The sequence below is a fragment of the Alexandromys fortis genome, unplaced genomic scaffold, assembly GCF_014885135.2.
Source record: "Alexandromys fortis isolate MF-2015 unplaced genomic scaffold, M_Fortis_MF-2015_v1.1 scaffold_137, whole genome shotgun sequence".
Taxonomy (NCBI): Eukaryota; Metazoa; Chordata; class Mammalia; order Rodentia; family Cricetidae; genus Alexandromys; species Alexandromys fortis.
This window is the reverse complement of record NW_026068009.1, coordinates 1,254,400-1,275,727: the sequence shown is the minus strand read 5'-3', so window position 1 is coordinate 1,275,727 and position 21,328 is coordinate 1,254,400. Positions and strand designations below refer to the sequence as shown.

General features: G+C 34.2%; 1 protein-coding gene across 1 annotated transcript in view; it reads left to right on the top strand.

Annotated features, from left to right (window-relative positions):
• Positions 1–21,328, top strand: part of Galntl6 (polypeptide N-acetylgalactosaminyltransferase like 6) — a 1,029,419-nt gene that overhangs the window by 335,519 nt on the left and 672,572 nt on the right. The window contains exon 2 of the mRNA XM_050161819.1: positions 12,455–12,563. Coding sequence (XP_050017776.1) covers positions 12,455–12,563 — 109 coding nt within the window. The remainder of the gene's footprint in view (positions 1–12,454; positions 12,564–21,328) is intronic.

Genomic DNA, 21,328 nt, shown 5'->3' with positions numbered 1-21,328 from the left:
GAACTCACTGGCACAGGAGACCACTTCCTAAATACAACACCTGTAGCACAGACACTGAGAGCAACTATTAATAAATGGCACCTCCTAAAACTGAGAAGCTCCTGTAAGGGAAAGGACATGGTAAATAAGACGATACAGCAGCCTACAGAATGGGAGATCTTCAGAAAACCCACATCTGACATGGGGCTGATATCAACAATATATAAAAATTCAAGAAACTAGACACCAAAATAACAAATAATACAATTAAAAAGTGGGGTACAGATATAAACTGAGAATTTTCAACAGAAGAATCTCAAGGGGCAGAAAGACATTGAAGGAACTGTTCAAAATCCTTAATCATCAGGTAAATGAAAATCAAAACAACTCTGAGATATCATCTTACACTTGTCAGAATGGCTAAGATTTTAAAAAAAAGACTAATGACAGCTTATGTGTATGAGAGGATGTGTATTAAATAGACCACTCTTCCATGGCTGGTGTGAGGACAATCATATACAGCCACTTTGGAAATCAATATGGCAGCTTCTCAACAAATTCAAAATCAATCTACTTCTAGATCCAGCAATATATATTCTTGGGAATATACCTAAAGGATGCTCAATCGTAGCACAAAGATACTTGCTCAACTATGTTCATATCAGCATTATTCATAATAGTATGAACCTGAAAACAGTCTATATGCCCCTCAACTGAAGAATCGAAAAGAAAATGTGGTACATTTAAATAAATGAGACACATTTTTATTCTCTTTGAGAAGTAAACACTAAAATCTGTGCTCTTTAACAACCTTCAAATACTTGGGATGGTAGAATGTTGTATATGAAAGAGTTAATCCAAATTGGTATTTGAATGCTGTTTCATCGCTTTGCATTCTGAAAGCATGATTTATCAGAATAGCAAGTAGGCCCTGAATATTTACTCTCATACCTTGCAGAAAAAAGGACAACACTTAAATAAAGGAAAAGCTTTTTTGCCTCCATAACTGTGCTACTTATTATAGATGTTATTCGTTTAATGTGGAAATTTGTTTTATGTTTAACGTGGTAACATATTTTTCCAAATTCATCACCTGTTGGTCTATTGCAAGTCAAAATGCATTTAATTCATCTTGATGACAAGGTCATGAAATACTTGCAGTAGACTACAGCTCACACAAATGATCTAGCACAAAGCCCATTTTAAAATAATGTTTGAGTGTCTTGTGTAATTTACTGTTACTTTACCTTATTTGGAAAATTGTGAGAAACTCACCATGAATTAAGGACTGGTATTAGTATCAAATAACTTTCTCACTGATAACTTTTGAAAGACATGAAGTAAACAAAGAAGACCCAAAGGCATCTGTGCAGTTGTCATCACCAACAGAATTGAGGGGTACTGTGAAGATCTTTATTAGTTTGTTACAGAACCAAGTGGTGATAAATCTTTCTCAAAATTCAGTGTCATTCAGTACAAAATACAAGTTCTATAAAATATGCAACTCAATAAAATGGTGTTTTTTAAATTCAGTTTTCATTAACAACTTTAAATTGCATGCTATAATTATAATAATTGAAATTGCTTTCCAGTAAGTAAACTATTTTCAGAGTGCAGAGTAGATACCAGGAAAAGACAATGATCTATTATCTTTCATGTCTACAATTTGTTGAACAAGAAACTCTAAATTAAGAGCTTAGAAAACAACTTCATTGGTTTTTGAAATAATTAACTCTGGAAGTCATGGTCCAAGACCCTTTTTAGATTTAGATTTAAAGTGCTTTTTTTTTATACTTGTCAAGTCTTGACATTTTATCATTTTGTATTTAAGGAAGTGGAGATTATTTCCCTCCCCTGAGCATTGAAGACAAACTGTGTATTCATGTTGGATTGCAAATAGCATTAAAAACAAACTTATTTTATACATTGTATTGGTCCTTCTTGAAAAATGATTGATGTACTACATAAGAAGAGGTATCTGGCTTAAGTACAATACCCTGCATATTTTTTGAAGTGAAAGATTAATGAGAAAATATTAGTAAATATTGCTGCTTATTCCTCTAATATAGTGATTCACAACCTTTCTAAAGCTCTGACTTCTTATTATATTCTTCATGTTATGGTGACCACCAATCATAAATTATTTTATTCAAAACTATAATTTTGCTACTGTTATGAACCATAATGCGAGTATCTGATATGCAGATGGTCTTAGGCCATCCATATGAAAGGGCCATTCAATGCTCAGGTTGAGAACCACTGTTTCAATACATGGGATTTTCTAATAGAAAGTTTGTCTACCCAATCTTATGAAAATTAAAGTTAGTTATTCCTCAGAAAACAGGTATTTCTCCTTTCATAATACTTTAAAGTATGAAGGAGTTTACTAAAGTTAACCTTATATGGAGAACTCTTTATTTAAATATCACATTTAAACAATATGGACTGTTTTATTTGATTTAACCACTGGTAAACTAAAAGCATGAAGAATGATATTAACCACATGGGAGGTGATAAATTCATATTAGTTAAGAGAATATCTCTTATTTTGGAATGTGATGTCTCTTCTAAGGGTCACAGCTGTGTCTTTAGTACCAGAGCAGACATTTGGTGAATGCCACTAGACTGACACGTTGAATAGTGGATTTTGAAATCATACCAGTATTAAAATGTTCGTAATGGAAAAGATGAGCAGAGTGGCAAATAATTAGAGCACTCCAGAGACTGAAGCAGGGCAATTGCGAATTAGTAGCCAGCTTGGGCTATAAAGAAAGAATCTGTACAAATATACAACCTAACCATGATTTCTTAATGGTAAAAGAGCATGACAAAATGGTTGACTCAGGAATGATATATTCTATGTGTTATATTGTTACATTCCTGAAAATTAAAAAAAAATCATTGTTTGTTAAATTTCTGATGATTTACAATGTGTATTTTTACCACTAAGTTCCCCAAAGATGAATGTATTTTCAACACTAGCTCAGCTATTATGAGAGACAAACCAGAGGAATATGTTTATGATCCTTTTAAACATGAAATTTGCATGTTTCACTTGCATTCATTCTTCCCTTCAGTCAAAAATTTAGTATTACTATATACAATCATTATAATTCTTACAAAAACTTCTTACGAACCTGAAAGTAGAAGACATCCTTGGAGGTGGAACTGAGGTCACCTTGACATCTGAACACATTTGGCTATAGTGACAATGATAATGATGTTAGCTTTCACAACTATAGTAATCCAAGACAAAGCGTATTTTAAAGTGAAATTATAGAGTTGTATAAGATAATGCACACATACTGCCATTTAATCATTTCTTAGTGATAAACGAATGTCATTAGTATGGGTATCATTGAGTCTACTGTTATCATACTTTTGATTTTGTTGTACCTATTTAGAGTGCTTGTGGCATACAAGTCAGAAGGGCTAACATTCCTTTCTTTCTTGGTTTCTCTGTCATCGTCACACCGACCATGGCAAAGTGTCATTGCTTCTCCTCTCTAATTCTCCTTTCATTTTTCTGTGCTGAGCTCAGATTGATAAGGAAATAGAATCACAGTTTAAGATAATGTTGATCCTAGAGAACACCTGAGATTGCTATGTTTTCCTGAAGAATTGATAGGGTGGAGTTCTAGAGGCACCACCTGATGTCTTTCTGAAGAAAAATTCAGGGGGTCGTGAAACCCAGACGTAAACCCCCAGAAAACTGCAAGTGTGCGGATCTGCCATCAAGAGGGGGACAGGTGATTCCTGAAGGTTAATATAATATGTTTTTTTTTCTAAACATGATATTTCATTGTTTTATATTTCCTCAATTATAACCTTCATTTTCATGCTAACTTTCCTTTCTTCTTTTCTCTTTTTTTTTTCTTTTCTTTAAATTTTCCCTTAGGAAATATGAGGAAAACACCCCGATGATGGGAAACGTTCTCAGTCTTCTTGTCACATTTGCTAGATGCTGATCTCCTCAATTTTGCTCCAAGGTACGATGCTGCCTTCTCTAAGGCAGGCTGGGAGAGCTTTCCTGATGATTAATGTCTTTCTGTTGCTAAAGATGAAAATTAAAATAATGCTAATTTAGAGGGTCAGTATCACCATGCTCTTGCTCAGTTAACACCACTGCTATGTCATCAGCCTCCCTTAAACCAAAGAAAACACTATTATGCACTTTGAGTTTCTTTCCTTTTGTATTTGTTTTTATTTAGTACATTTTTCTTATACTACATTCTCATCCTATTCCTTCCCCCTCCTCCAACTTCTGTCAAGGTTAGTTTCCTTTTATAACCAACAATTTCAATTGGATCAATGCTCTTATCGTAAGAATGGCTTGCTCCAGACCTCTCTTGTTGTTCACAGAACTCCTGTTAGTTGACATAACACTATGCTCATAGTAATGGACTTAAGATTTAAAATCTTATAAGGGCCATTGATGCCTTTTTCCTTTTTCTTTTTCAGCTATCTAAACATGAAGACAACTTTGGAAAATTTCACAAACATCCCAAGAAGTCATAAAATGAGGGGTGTTCTGACTTTTGCCTGTAAAAAAATATAATGTTTAACTTTCTTGGAGACCATAGAAAGAATACGTAATTATAAAAAAATGTTATAGGATAGTTGCAGAAGGAGTAAAGAGGTATTAGAGCTTCCAAATTATGTTTAATTATATTACATCGTAATAGACTTTGAAAATACAATGTTTTCATTAGTAAGACAATGTAAATGTCTTAGAAGACGTTTAACAATAGCTAATCCCATAGGTTAACACATATAATAAAGGTGAAAAGCATTACATAATAAAATTTTATAAAATTTCATCTGTGTGTTTTGTATACCAGCCTATTTTTAAGAGAAGGAATATAAACTGGAATTATCAAGTCACTCAGTTGATGAGCCTTTAATCACAAAATCAAATCAGCACTGTTATGAATTATCATTTCTCAAAACTCAGCCTCATGACAATTTTGGGTTTGAAAAATCTGCTCTTTCTTTGCTTCATTGTCTTTACTGATGCTGGGTAGTTGATATTATCTCTGTATTCACCTTAGAAGAAAATCACTCTGTGAACTTAGGAGTTCACAAATGAATGTAAACATAAGAGGTATATTTGCAAGCTCAAAGTCTTGGTACACTCCCTGAAGATTGCACAGGGCTGAAGATGGCACCATCCATTTCGGAGGAAGGTTGAATAAGGGGTAACATAACATATGAACCCATACCATAATTCTAAGAAGGAGTTTCAGATTGGCAATTGTCACTTTTTATATGTCCTAATGACATGATCTAGCATAACCCTCTTTAAAAACGCTTGAGTCAGTTAAAAGTTTTTCAGTCAGTATTTTTACATAACCATTCATATTTTCAGTTTCCATAAAGAAAACTTATGTTATGAGAAAGGAACTGCACAGTCCAGTGCGTTCCCTTCCCTAAGTTCCATCCCTAGATGTTGGCCCTGTTTACAGTTGACAATAGAGGGAGTCAAGAGGGTTGATATAAGAATTTCACAACATGTCAAGATCTATTATATTTTATGTGTCCTGGAATTATCTTATCAGTGACACATTTTAGAACTTATTCAAAATTTAAAGATCAAGTTGGTTTTATATACTAAAAATATTTAATGCCAGATATGAACTGATCCATATATTCTATGGGTATAAAGAGAGGTGTAAAAACTCTCTGTTGATCATTCAAGATGTCCTGCAGACACAACTCTTCACTTTCAACTCAGGAAGAAAGGGAACTTTAGAACAATAACAAAAATTGTGTTTTCATTTCTATGTTCCGCATAATTTAGTACCCACTAATACGCAGTGTCTGAAGTTCAAAGCCCCAAGTATGATTTTTTTTTATTTGTCTCACATTGTTTCCTATTCTTTATCTAAATAATTTTACATAATAAAATTTGGAGAATGGAGAATTATGAAAATCACTGTCGTGTTTTATTATTCATATGCTTTAAAGGCAGCTATAATTGGTTAAAATTCTAGTTAGTTACTTGGTCTTTAAAACACTATAAATGTAAATTTCACATTTCTGAACTTTCACTCCACATCCAGTGCTTATGAAATTGTATATATAACAAATGTTGATAATCTGTTTTTTTTCTCAATCATGATATTGGTTTTCTGTACTGTTCAATTGTCTAAGGAAAGATGAAAGATGCCTTTAATGTACAAGAAACTTAATCAGACCCAGTGTTTGAATTCATATATATATGTATATATAGTATTTATATTAGATATCATTCTGCATATTATATGATTTATATGATCTATGTAATCTTTGTTTTTGCAATTGTACTAAAACTTGCAAAAGCCTGAAATATTAAACAAATATTCAATAAAAGAACTGAGATGTTAAAAATTGATATTAGTACATTGTTTTATGATAAATCAATGCTGCACACTTACTCTGACTCACTGTTTAACAAGCTTTTGATGTAGATACAAGCTATTTTTATTAGATTAAGTTTATACCAGATTACTAAAGGACAAACATGAATTATAGACCACTACCTGTCATAAGAAATCCCAGTTTATAGCCTGTTGCTCTGGCTCCAGAATCCTTCCACTAGATCGTCGTGTCTCCCAAAAAGAAAGTAAAGTGGTTCATATGTAGCTTATTGTGAAATAAGTCAATTTATTGATTGATAAAACCTATAGTATGGTTTAGAACCCATTTGTTCTTCCACACGATGTACAAATCTATTTTCTTGATGTCACTACTTTTGGACTGTGATAAATAGAAAAAAAAAGACTACTAACAGTAATGGCAAAGATCGTCTTCTTTTTTATTCACAAATTGTTTTGTTTCACAGTGACAGTTCTTGGAACGACTTTTACGGCAAGGTAGTTTCCTTGGTAACAAGGTGGTCTTCAAGTATGTCACTCCCTAAAACAGTCTGTCCCATTAATGTATCTTGGCCTCACCCCATGTTTGAGCTTGCTGTCTCTGGTAATACACCGCGATAGGCAATACTTCACCCTTACAAGCTTTTCTTTGACCCATTCAAAAGTGCATTAATTTTGATAGATTCTGGGTTCAAGCTCTATCTATTGTGTGGTTTCTAATTGATGCATTGTTTCTCTTTTTCTTGGTATTTTGTACAGTTAATTATATGTAACAGTGTAACTATGAATAAAATGTTCACAAAGCAGAAATATCAAAGTGTTCTCCCACATAAACGGTTGACCTCCTGATGGGTTTGAAATAGATGACTCATGAAGGTACAGGGCTTTTTAGATTTATCTTACCTTCCATGGTTGTAGATAATGGATCTGCATTTCTGTAATCGTGCATGGACACACAGGATGTGCAAAGGCAGGAGAACAGCAAGAGGACTCAAGCACTGGAGCTTGCTCTGTGAGAGGAAAGGTCAGATCACTAATGGGACATTTACTGGACAGCTATGCTTTCAGAATTGTTACTTCTACACAAACGCACTCAAATTGATTTAGGCACTTTCCCCCACCATTGTGTCAGGGAGAAAGGATACAAGAATACCCAATCAACTATTCTGTAAAATGTAGCACATGGTCTCCTAATGAGTTGGACTTCTGCTCTGATAATTGGGTCATTCTCCCACACGTGGGCTCTCTAGTAAGCCCAAGAATCAACCTGTGAACAAGTTATCAGTCCTTCTCTTCTACTTAGTCAGGACTGCTGGACTGCATTTCAAACCAGTTGCATAACTGGTTGGTGAAGAAGTTGTGGTGTAGATAGAAGTGGTGTTAAGACAGAAAAGTCTCAGACATCATTTGTCACAGCATAGTGACCAGTGTTTCATTCCAGCGTTATACCTCCTCCATCATAAATCGTTCTTACTTTACCAGCTAACCTTACCAGAGCACAAACAATAGTTAAGACCACATAAGAAATGGACACAAGTGTTCAAGATGTTTGTTTTTAGGGAAAACTAATGCTGGAAACAACTTTTGACTGTAATTATACAATAATGTCTGATTCTGAAATGTTCTACATCAATTCCCTCACCCTCCCTACCTCCCAGCAAGATCTGATTTCTGAAGCAAGTGTGTTAATCTTTATTTGTCTTTTGAGGTTGTCCTTTATCATCTTAATTTAGTTATATGTTTCAAATTTATAGGTAACGTTTATATTTCTAGCTTTTGATAATTTGTCTTGTGATATTAGCTTTATTTACTAATCTGCAATTAGATAAAATGTTATCTTAAATAGATTCATCTACTATTTCCCTTTAGTATACTTATTACACTGATTTTAGTTTAGTAGTTTATCAGGTTAGAATATTCATGAAAGATCAAATAGTAAATACTATTTTTCTGCTCTTTTTTTTATAATGTTTCTCATCAAGCCAAATTCATTAGCCCATTTTTCCCACTTTTTTGAGGTTTTTATTTTTGTTGTTATTATTTCTTGAAATGAAATATTGCTATGTATTAAGGTTTGCCTTGAACTTACTAATAACCCAGGCTAGCCTCCAACTCTGGCTCTTCCTCCCTCAGCCTTATTAGCTCTGGTATTAAAGCATGTCATCACCCTCAGCTGTATGTAGTTTTTATTTATTTATTTTTATTCTTTTGTGGAATTTGAGGTGACACTATTCCTTGGGAAACCTGAACAAATGTCTTGTCACTCCAGAGAGGGAACCAATGACTGATTAAAGTAACAGTAACAACCCAACCTGATAAACCAATGAGTTTATTGTGTGACAGTGTTACATACAGGAGTATGAGTCAGAGATTACTCAGAGGAGTAGAGACAAATCAAAGACAAGAGATCACCAAAAGTTTAACCCAGGGTGAATAGAAATCCCCAAACCCAGTGCTTGAGTGAGGTTCTAAAGCTATGAGTAAAATAAAATCTGAATGATGATGATGATGATGATGATGATGATGATGATAAAGAAGAGCATTGGAAGTCTCAGGAACAGTTGTAGGTCAATCCAAAGGTTTGTTAATCCTTTTCACCTCCCTTAATTTTTATGCAAACTCAAGAAAGGTGAACTCTTATGCATCCAGTACATTGTGGGGATTCACTGAGACTCTTGAGCTGTGTGTCCCTGAATCACAAGGAGACTCCATTTAGAATTTGAGAGTCTTAAGGTCTTCAACTCCAGGATAGAGTGTGTCATTTAGGAGGAAAATGCTACATAATAAGGTCGGTTTCTACATGTCAACGGCTAATGTCTTCCTTGATCTTTCTCTTCTTTTATGTTGAGACATGGTCCATCACTAAACCTAAAGTTTCCGGATTTGAGTAACCTGTCTGGCCTGGATGATCTGGATCAATCTCACTTCTTACTCTAACACTAGGATTGCAGTTACATAATGCCATTCCTGCCATTTTAAGTAACTCTGGGGTTAAGGACTTTGGTCAATATGCGCCTGTGACTATTACTTAACCCACTAGCTGTCTCCATAGCCTGTTTTCTTTTTCCTTTTTATTTTATTTGAAATTTGTTGAAGGCTACTGTTTCACCATATGTAGACCAGATTCATTTTAAATTTGCGATAGTCCTCCATTAAATTTTCTAGCATTCGAATTCAGGCATGAACCAACATGTTCAGCCCCAGTTGGTTTTATATAACCATTAATAATTAACTTCATTTTTTTTAAGTCTAAGTATTTCTAATGTTTTTATTGGAAAAGAAAGAAAGAGATAATTTATCTTTTGGTTTACGTTCTTTTTTCACAGAGAAGTCGTCTTTAGGAGCAACTTCCATCCTTCTTGTCTGATGAAGAGTGAAGGATTTATTTTCCTTTACTGTTGTATCTTTTTAAATCTCTATTTGAATTTGTTTCTGCCTATTTTTTAAATGCTATGACTGTAATTTCCTCAATTCCTCCTTAATTTTTTTTATATATTTTACTTTTTCAAAGTTCTTTCCTAGGTTTTAAATTTTCTTTCTTCCCCCTGTTTCTAAGAAAGTGCTTTCTGTAAGGCTTTTAGGAAATTACATGTTTACTTTGCTAAACAGTCTCTGTACTTTATATTGCTTTCGTGTATTCTTAAGTTTGCAATTTCTTTAGGCTTTCAAATAACCTCTTACCATTTCTCTCAGAAGTCTGGCAACCCTTGGCTCTATATTCACACTCACAAGCCAAATAAAGTAAACAGTGACATTAGGCATTGTGTGTCGAGAGCTAGCTGGTGAGAGGAACTCATAGGTACTAGGTGTGTGATAGGATCTAGTGCCGCATCTCTTCATTGTGGTTCCAACGCTTCATGCAGGATTTTCCATCATTTTGGTCCTAGGATGTTAACCTTGAGCTGACAGTATTCTTGAAGCACAGTGGGAAAGGGTAGCTAGGTTAGTAATGGCTTGCAGATAGACTGACAGGAAACCTAATTTTTCAGTAAATCAAGACCTCCACCCAAGAAGAAATTTTGTCATTCAAACTCACATCATCTATGGAGAGGGAATACAGTGGGAGGAACTCAGAAATCACTTTGCTTCACTTGGAGATAGAAATCAGATTGAACTGCCTTGTACAAATGAAGTCAATCCTTTAATCGCTTTTAGCCTATACTCAGAAATAATTGATGCCTCTTGTTCTTAGGTGTCATTGAAATTTTGTCCTCAAATTCTTAGGCTGCCTTACAATATATACTATTGGTTTTTCTGAACATGTTGGTCTCTTTCCTGTCCTTTCTTTTGTGGAGAAACTAAAGATCAACTTTGTATTCAATATACCTGAACTAGGAGTTACAATGGGGTCTCTACCATAAATATGTGAAAACTGGGAAAGCAGCATTCTAAGTCAACAGACAGAGTTTGTTTCACAAGATTATTCCCAGTGTCATCTCAAATGTGTTCATTTGCAAGCTGTGTTTAAAAGTAACATTACCTATATGAATAGAGCCTTTTAAATTGACTGATATAAATCACAGGATTATACTTTATGTTCAGTTCCTTATAATTTCTCATTAGATTTTGCTAGTGTGCTACTGTAATTTCAAATGGTTGTTATCGACCCTCATAGAGTTCCCCTCTCTACTTCATTATTCCTTTTTTCCTAAATTCATTCTTTTCATCTTCATTCCTCTTAATATTTTGTGTGTAGTCACCATTATCTTTCTTTTGTGTCATCTTTCCCATTTGCTACTCCAGTGACCTATACTTTTATAAAAATCTGAACTATGTAAGTGTGTCATATAAATAAGAAGATTTTTTTGTCTGACTTAAACCCACTGTTTCTTTTTAAACATTATATCTTATTTCTAGCCTTTTAAAGCATTGCATTATTCTGTAAGCTATAAAGGTAAAGCAATGGTAAATAAATAAGTGCAATGGAAATGACATCTAAAATTAAGAGATAAGATATTCCGTTTACCTTGGAAATACTGTTAGGGAAAATATGTAATTGAATTTACACATCTTTCAACAAATTGACATTTTCTACATTGCATAATTTGCTTCTTTATGTAATATATAGGTTATTATGTGACTACTATGGGAAGCATGACTAATAAAAACTCAGAGAGAGAAAGTGGGATTCAATCTGAAAATCTGAAAAGCAAACCAGTCACTGGCTCCTACCTCAATATCAATCTGAAATGGTAATCCTGCCTCCAAGAATCTAAGAATTAGACTGAGAGCTGTGTCCTCCTGTTTTATAGTCCTTTCTAGGGCTGGGATTAAAGCTTTATTTATTAAAATACAAGTAAAATGCCACTAAAACTATGATTGTGAAAATAAATTTCTTTTATAATAATTTTAGTTTCTTATTCTAAACTATGGACATAATTTAGGAGAATTAAAGTTATCCCAACAATATAAGCAAGGGAAATCTCCAAGTTGACATCACAACACATTGGATTTGGGGTTCCCATTTGAACCTTCATTGTAAACACAAACTCTACTTTATCAGAAATCAGATAAAATCCAGCACTTTGCTGTCAATGCAGGCCACAATGCCAGCCTTCAAAGAGTGGATTCAAACCTTGGTGTGGACATACAGCGTTCTTATAGTTCTCTTGGCTTCAGTCTGATTTCCAGGAAAACGGGGATTTGTCACTCAAGATATTTGTAAGTGTACATGTAATGCATTTAATATAGTACTGATCTCATAGTGAGCATTCCATGAACAGTTGCTAATATTATTAGAAAGCCATTCAATTACTTTTGACTAAAACAAATAAAACTTTATCAATCACAAACAAAATTAATTAAGCAGATCAACTGAACAAAAGAAAACACCTAGGGAGGACAAGCTGTACTCAACACAGTCTCTAGATCAAATAAAATGTTTAATAATATGTGGTTGTACTTGGGACTAAGACTTTTCTCACTCTAAATGTTAAAACGGGGGGTTCGGGATGTGGATTTTTCCAGTCAGTAACAATAGTTTTCATCTCAAATATTCAGGGAAGCTATTTAATTAAAAAAATATTCTTGTCTTGCCTCTTATGTGCCCTACTGTGTTTATCAGCCATGCCGAAGAAAATACCTCCGTTTTTATGGTTGAATTCTTTCTCTTCCCACAGACGTTTCCACTGGGCCTGGGAGATGGGCAATTCTATTCGTGGACAGATGGGCTGAGAAGGAAAGACTGGCATGACTACGAAAGCATGCAGAAAGAGGCTCTGCGCTCAGGTAGGAACTTCAGAGGAAGACCAAGTGCTGCTTTCACGGCAGCATTTCGTGTTTCACTGCAAAGCTCTCATGTCCGTTTTCTTGCTGCATGCAGTAGAGATGTCTGTCTTGTGGGAGCACTGGGGATCAACAATGGACAGAAACAAAGTGACTTGGAATTTCACAGACAAGGCAAATAACGAATGGCCTCTCCTTGGCTGCACACGAGGTCGTTGAAAAGGGCACCTCTATATTATCTTGTGTTTCCAAAGCTTTGAAAAAATAACTCTATGGGTGATCTTGGGATTTATCGATGACACAAGACCTGGATACATGAGCCAGATTCATACATTGGGATGAATTATATCTAAATGGCAATGTAAGGCAACTCGGTCATGCCACAGGTTTTCAGCATTGTCCTTGACTGTGGCAAGTGCACAAACTACAGCACCTGGAAATCTGAAGGGATGATACTTGGACTAATGGTTCAATAGACCAAGCTAGGTTAGAATTTGTGTCGCATTCTAGCCAGCTAACAGAAAGAAACGACAAGAAAGTCCTTTAAATGAATTGAGTTTTGCAATGAAAACTTCAGAAGGATACATCAGTAGCACTCCACGGAATGGGACAGTGCACACCAGGCTGTCCCCATTCTATCACTCAGCCAAAGTAACTTTGCTCTTTCACAGTGGAGGTGTCACAGAAATAGGGTACTATTGTTTGGAAAGATATGCAAACTGCAGTGAAGTACTGCCCCCCTGGGTCAAGCCGGAAGCATAGCTATGACTACCCAGTAAGAGGTCGTTCTGGTCAACCTTCTTAACATCTCAGTGTAATTGCAGCTAGAGAGTTACATCATCCGGACATTGTGCATGGTTGTTCTGCATCAGGCAGGGTTGATATAATTATAGGTCTTTTCTCTCTGTTCTCATAGTCTTTCTTTTTTATCAAGCATAAACCACCTCTCTATTTCATTAAGGTAACTCGTCCCAAAGATAGCTCTTCTTTTAAGAGAACTGATTTTTCTTAAATTTCCTCTCCCCACCTTGACAGCAAGCCAATGGAAAAAAACACAAAACTGCTTTCCTCACCACCTGCCTCACCTGTTAATCCTCTCATCTCCTATTTCCATCAGCCTTTGTCCACCTGTATTAATATGGCCATCTGTTCTTTATGCTTCAGACGCACAGGGTTTTTAGAAATGTTTGCTTTACCTTGTCGACTAAATCTGTAACAAAATAATAATAATAAAATGATCAAAAATACTGAACAAATGTTTAATACTAAGTAAATCATTGAATCTCAGAATAATTTTGGTAGATATTCGCCAGAGTTTATATAACATTGAGTCTTTAATATTCTATTAACATAATGAACATTAATTAGCTAACACCATATAGAGCTTGATAACATCCAGTTCTTCACAATCTAAATGCCCCAATTTCTGACATCAAAAGCAATGCAATATTTGTATACGGAGAAATGACAGATCTATGGAAAAAAAGACACAGCTAGTTTAAAGTTTTAACTTTTCTGTTTATGTGCTACATAGCAAATCAATTTATATTTCTGAAATTATACCTTGTAGAAATTTCATAATGATTAAATAATTGATAAAAATGATATATAAAATATATAGTTATCTGGGTATCAGCTATAATAACTATTTTAAATTTTATATTATTTTTATTTTGTGTGTGCTTGTGTTTGTGAGTGCAGTGCCCATGGATGTCAGATGAGAACATCAGAACGCCTGAAGCAAAAGCATCTGTGAGACGCCTACATTGTCAGTGATCACTAATTCAGGTTTTCTGGAAGAGCAGCATGCACTCTTAAGTGTTGGGTCAACATTCCAGACTCCAAAAGTATAATATTAAATCACATTAATTACTTTCACATGAATGGTTATACCTTCAGTTTGTGTGAACAAATTTTGGATAAAAAAAAATCAATCACTTTCCCTTTATTTCTGTTTCATACCACAAATTTCGTGGTTTATCTCTATATGGATCAATGAATGTTCAAACAATCTGAAAATGCAGTACTTTTTAGTACAAATTAGTTGTGAGTAATTTTTTGTTTGTTTGTTTGTTTGTTTGTTTGTTTTTAGACATGCTTTCTCTGTAGCTTTGGAGCTCTGGAACTAGCTCTTGTAGACCAGGCTGGGCTTGAACTCACAGAGGTACACCTGTCTCTGCCTCCCAGGTGCTGGGATTAAAGGTATGTGCCACCACCACCCAGTGAGTAACTTTTTTAAAAAAGTGACAAATGTAAGGCTGTTTAATGGCTCTCTGGAAGATACATCAATATACCCTAAATGAAAACATTTTAAATCATTCAGACAGACATGACTAGCTTCTCAAAACTCAATTAACATCTCTAAGTACCATATCCATGCCAAGTGAGCAATTGTGTCTCCTCTAAGACTGAAATTTAGTGTTTACTTTGTTACTTTTCTCCATAGTTATTACCACTGTGTATTTACCCTAAAACTGTTTTTGCTTGTATTTAATTTGCAGTCTAATCAAGTCCAAAGATTTTAATCCCATTTACAACTATTTTCTATATTAATCTGTCTCGATGTACAAAACCATTCAATACTGCTGATATCTATAACATTATATTTGAGGTCACATGGATGTTTTGAATGTTTTAGTTATCATGTATAATCCTTCCATAAACACGTTTGTATACTCTTGTGCCAGAGACAATAGTTTCTGAAGAATATATCAAATAGCATATTTGTATGTTTAAATAATTCATATCATTGGCCATCGTAAATCATTCTCCAAAATTCTTATGGCAGTTTCCCTTCAGTCAATATGGACTGAATTCCCACTGTGCAAGTCCCAGTAAGCACTTCCTCCTCTAGTAGTATAAATTGTAATGAGTTTATACATAACAATGTTATTTTAATGTTTTCTTTCATTTCTTGGCCTTATTACTTTAGTTATTTCTGTCTTGTCACAAGACATGCTTGAAGCACAAACATAATTTTGATCAGCTGGTAGCAATGGCCTCCTTTGACCTTGTACAACGTCTTCAATAGCAAATTAAAGATATGCATTCAAAGAAAATTTGAGAGAAATATACCATGATTTAAATCATTAGTGTTATGCTCACCTAAGTTCATTAAACAACATGTCACTTTAATGCTGATGAGGGACCCATTTCTGTCCTGACAGTCATTATTCTACATAATTGAACAAGATTGCTAGCCAAAACGAATGGGAACATCAAATGCATTCATTTGAGAAAGAGTGGAACTACATTGCTTTCTGAAGGCAAATACAATAAAAAAAGAAACAGAGGAAGGTATATTAAAGAAAAAATAATTCTGGTAAAATTAGCATGACTCCTGATCATTTTTATTGATGCATCATGCAGCTTAAGACATCATCTGGCATTTGTTTTTAATGTTTATTGTTAATAGTTTCCTGAGATTTATACCTGGGTGGTGTATTCTCAAGAAGGGTCATAATGATGTTTGTTGGCAGATTTTAAGTAACTACCAAAATTATATTTATTACTAATTATTGAGTTAAAATTCAATATTAATGAAATATTGCCTTTAATAAACATTGTATAATTAGGAGAGGGTAAAATGAACTGAAAAGATTCTATTGAGGTGTTTCATCTATATGTCTAAAAATAGAATTACACTTAGTTGAAACTAAATTGAGTAAAATTCATCTAAGTAAAATTTACTTCAATCTTACAATCTGAAAATAGGAATGTAGAAACATTTCAAGAGATTTATTAATCTGAAATCCATTTGTATTAAAATATAGATATGGCTATCTTTTATAAATAGTTCAATTGGGGGTGCAGATTTAGCTCTATGTTAGAATACTTGTCTAGCAATCACAAAGTCCTCAAAACTGAACAGTTTGGTTCTCATAACTGAAAAATCAACTCAATTTAGCTACTTGTAAAACTTTTAATATCTTTGTTTAGAAATATCTACTTTCTACAGGTAAGAGGCATGAGATAGTCTTGTTTTACTCATTAGCAAAATATGGTTTGATGATCACACCAATCATAGTTATTTTAAATGTTAATTAAACTGTCCAATTAAAATGCATGTGCTGATCTCTAAGTGGTATTTATATATTCATAATAGCCTTTAGTTCTGGTCCTATAAAACTATAACTTGAATTGACTGTCATAATTTTTCTTATGCATTCATATATAATCAATATAGACAAACTCTGGCAAACATTTTCAGTGTAGGTGGTATATTAATTTGTGCTTCAGATAGACCTCTCACTCTAGCATTTATCTTATAGAATATTTTATGAAATTCTGCCTCATTTCAGAATTCCTCTAGTGTTGTATTTATGATGTATCAAACATCTCTTTCAATATAGTACAGTTTTGATTATTGCAAATTGTTTCTGTCTGTAAGAGCACATATTTTGCATAGGTCATATACTTAGATCATAATCCTTGATTATGAAAGACGAAAACTTTTTTTTGCTATGGATGGAGAGATAGATTCTAATAAGAAATACTCAAAGACAAACTTATGAATAGCTAGTAAAGCAAAGGACTGGAATCAACACAGACCAAGAAATTAAAGTTTTATTGGATATTTTGCCTGACATTCATTTTGCAAAATTTTTCTGCTCTAATTATTTTTCCTAGCTTGAAACATTGCCTGAATTGCTAAGTGATAATGAAATTTACAACTCTATTCCCTACCCACAGCCACAATGAAAACTCATATATCCATTGTATCTAAAATGTTGGTGTCAGCACCAGTGACAGGAACAATTTGATACTTCATAAAGTTTGGTGCCATTGTTTAGCTTTATCTTTAAACGACAAAAGAGATGCCATCTTTACACACAGTTACATACTTGTGTAGCATGTATAAGCCTTAGAAAAAAGAGTAAGGTAATTGAAATTTGAGCTTGAATCTTTGATGATCTGGGCCATTTTATAAACATCAGGGCATTAAGAAAACATTGTAATTGCCTCATGATTCTGTAACAACCCAGAGACTCTCATGATTGAAGGGACCCATTCATTGGAACCCAGATTGCCACTAATGAATTGCATTATATTTCAGTCACAATTTCATAGAAATTCAAGTGATTACTTGGACTTTCTATCAAAATTCATATCCAAAGACTGGCGCAGTTTTGTCAGTAATGAGTTATGGAACCTTCTTGGACCCACTTATTAATGAATGCAGAAGAGAAAATATTTTTATCCACAAGGAGAGGTACAACACCAGCTCGTGAGAGTAATATCAGAACCATACATTACAGTTTGACTTGATATTCTTTGCCTAAATAGCACCAAATCTTAGGCAGCATTCATACCAGATAAAAGAAACTTTTACTCTGACATTTTGTAACCACAGGCATGTGACTTTGACTTGAATGCTCCTTAGGAGTGCTAGAACCCAGAGCATGGATATTAGTACTTGAATGGGAGATTTCTATTCCCCTAATTTGTATAATAAGTTTGCATTATTTATAAAGAATATATAATAATGGGAAAAACAAGGGTGAAGAGGTAATTTAATTTAGTGAAATGTTTGATGTGCTGGTATTAGATGAGTAGGGGAGCACAATGGAATTAGCATTCTCAAGTATTTAATAATGATGTGAATCTCTATGGTGACCAACTGAGCCTTAGGGACCCAACTTTATTATTGGATGAAAATGACTAGATTAATTTAGCAGGCAGTGGCCTACATAACAGTCTAAAAGAATATAGCAGTACATGTTAATTTGACTGTAGATATTATGATCCTGATCCATTGGTGAAAAAAAAATATTTTTGTTATTAAGGAATGAAACCCATTAATGAATCACTTGCAATTAAGGCAAAGGGTTTGTGACTAGAAAATTGTAGATTCATATTTATTTTATATGCCTCATATTTTGTAACGATAAATAATTTTGTCAGCATAACAAACAATTTATCATTTCCCATATTCAGTACAATTATTTTTGATCCAAATCAAAAACATTAAATTTACTATCCAAATTTGGGATATTATCATTACACTTTAGGATGAAGACCTAGCTTCCTTTTTTTTTACTATGTATTCCATATTGTCTATACTTTTTTAAATTTGTTTCTATATGTATGATGTTTTAACTATACAGAGTGATTTCTTATATTAAATCCATATCACACAAACGAAAAACAGGACAAATATTAATGGTAATTTTACATAAAAATAAGTTCACTGAAGTTAAGGGAGATTATATATATATAAAATATACGTATGTATGTATATATATTATACTTCCCTGTGAAATCAATACAGAGCCTACACTGTACATACAGTCCAGTGACAGCAGCAAAATCCTACATTGTTTATCCTTATCATCTCTTAATTACTTTCCTTCACCTCTATTCTTGACACTTATATTGCATGTCAGCTGAATTTTACTGTCTCAACCAATTGCAGATAACTTGAGAGCTTTTTCTCTTCTTTTTTTTATAAAATTAAAAATTATATACAATATATTTTGATCCTATACCTCCCTACCTCCATGCCCACCCAACTTTATGTCCTCTCTCTATATTAAAAATTACACAAACATATAAAACAAGAAACACACACATAGATTTCAAAAAAAATCCCACAAAAATGTAAACCATGAAGCAAACAACCACTAAGACAAAACAATTGTCCAAACAAATGGAAATGAGATGGAAGTCGATGAATAATACATTTGAGTTGTTGGCCATCTACTCTAGAGCAAAGTGTCTACCCTGAAATGTGCTCAAGGGACCCAGTGAGACTCCATTGGATAAAACTAATTTCCCGTTGCCCGCAGGTGTTAACTCTAGGTAGCTGCTTGGTTAGAGTGAGAGTCCATGTCCATTTCCCTTTCTCGATGCTGGAACCAAGCCTGGCTGGAACTTGTGTACGAGGCCACAGTCTCTGTATGTTTCATCTGTGCATCTGCCCTTTTGTGTCTGGAATACAGATTTCTTAAATCATCCACCATCTTGGCTCTTTAAACCCCTTCTATTACGTGGATCTCTGAACCTTGAGAATGGAATTTGATGACCATAACCCAGTTAGGGATTCCAATGGAACATGAAGAACCATCGACAGTGACAACAAAACTCAGGTTTATGCTCTGCTACACTTAATAATTTCTATTCTCTATTCTCTGAAACTTTCCCATGTTTCTAGGCACCAGGGTTTTGATGGAACCTCACCAAATACTGTGTCAGTTTTTTTTTACAGTGTCAGCCTTCTTTACTCTGATCACAGCACTGACAATGAAAGTTTAATAACTGTCTAGCCACACTGGTAACTGCTATGGGTTCTGAATTTCTGCCACTACTCTCCTAATAGATTGTATCAGAAAGTACCCCATGCAAGACTCCCAGGATCCTGGAGAAATGGGCAAATACCTCCCTCTCACACTTTGTGTTGTCATCCTGTCATTAAGCACTCAGTTGTCTCTTACAGAAACCCTTAAAAATAGCTCATTTAGTCAGTTTTCACAAAACTACTGAACTTTGCATTCTCAAACTGGAAGTCAGCATCAAATAAATAGTAACTTTATGCTCTTCGGCTTGTCTACCACCATGTAATCACCTTCTAGTGCAACTCCTGGTCGAGACACTATGACTTTCCATCAGAATAGACTGAAAAATTTCCAAAGCAATCAAATGAAACAAGCCCCCTTACATTGTTACATTTAAGATTTTTTGATCACAGCAACACCAGAGCAACCAATAGAGAAGGTTTAAAATGAAAGTATGCAGTAAGGTTGAATTTCTAATATTAAATGTGAAAACAGGACATTGGTAGCCATTATTAAATATAGCTACATGATGTATTGGCTTAATGGAGCTTCCAAATAAACTAGCAACAAGAGAAAGACAATATTGGCATCTGATAAATACAAGTTAACCAAAGAATCTTTGTATTACAACGTGGTAGAAGTTTCTATAATGAGAAATCAAGATTTTGCAAAAACAGCTTTCACTGATTGCACAAGGTCTTAGCTACACAAATAACACATTCGTGTTGAGAAATGTCAAGAATAAGTGATAAAATTAGCAGAATTTACACTAATGAAGAGAATGCAGACTCCTTTTTTTCTTTTTTCTCTAAGCTTTTAGAAGTTCACATACTTTTTCAGTGTTTTTATTGAGCTATAGATTTTTCCCTGCTCCAGTCCCTTTCTCTCCCTCCCCTTCTATCCTCTTCCATGATCCCCAAGCCCCCAATTTACTCATGAGACCTTGTCTTTCTCCTCTTCCCATGTAGATTAGATCCATGTGTGTCTCTATTATAATTCTCTTTGATGCCTATGTTCTCTGGAGTTATGAATTGTAGGCTGTTTTTTCTTTGCTTTATGTCTAAAAGCTACTTATGAGTGAGTACATATTAAATTTGTCTGTCTGGGTCTGGGTTAGCTCACTAAATGTAATGTTTTATAGATCCATCCATTTGCCTGCAAATTTCAAGATGTCATTATTTTTTTTCCACAGTGTAGTACTCCATTGAGTAAATATAACACTCATTTTCTTTATCCATTCTTCATTCAAGGGGCATTTAGGTAGTTTTCAGGTTCTGGCTATTACAAATAATGCTGCTATGAACATATGCAGCACATGTCCTTGTGGTATGATTGAGTATCCATTGGCTGTATGCCGAAAGTGGTAGTGCTGGGTCTTGAGGTAGTTTGTTTCCTAATCTTCTGATCCTCATAGACAGGCAAGGGTGGGACAATGTCACTGTTAAGTGCAGTATTAAATGATGTTAGAGTGGTTTTTCCAGGGATGTATTTCTT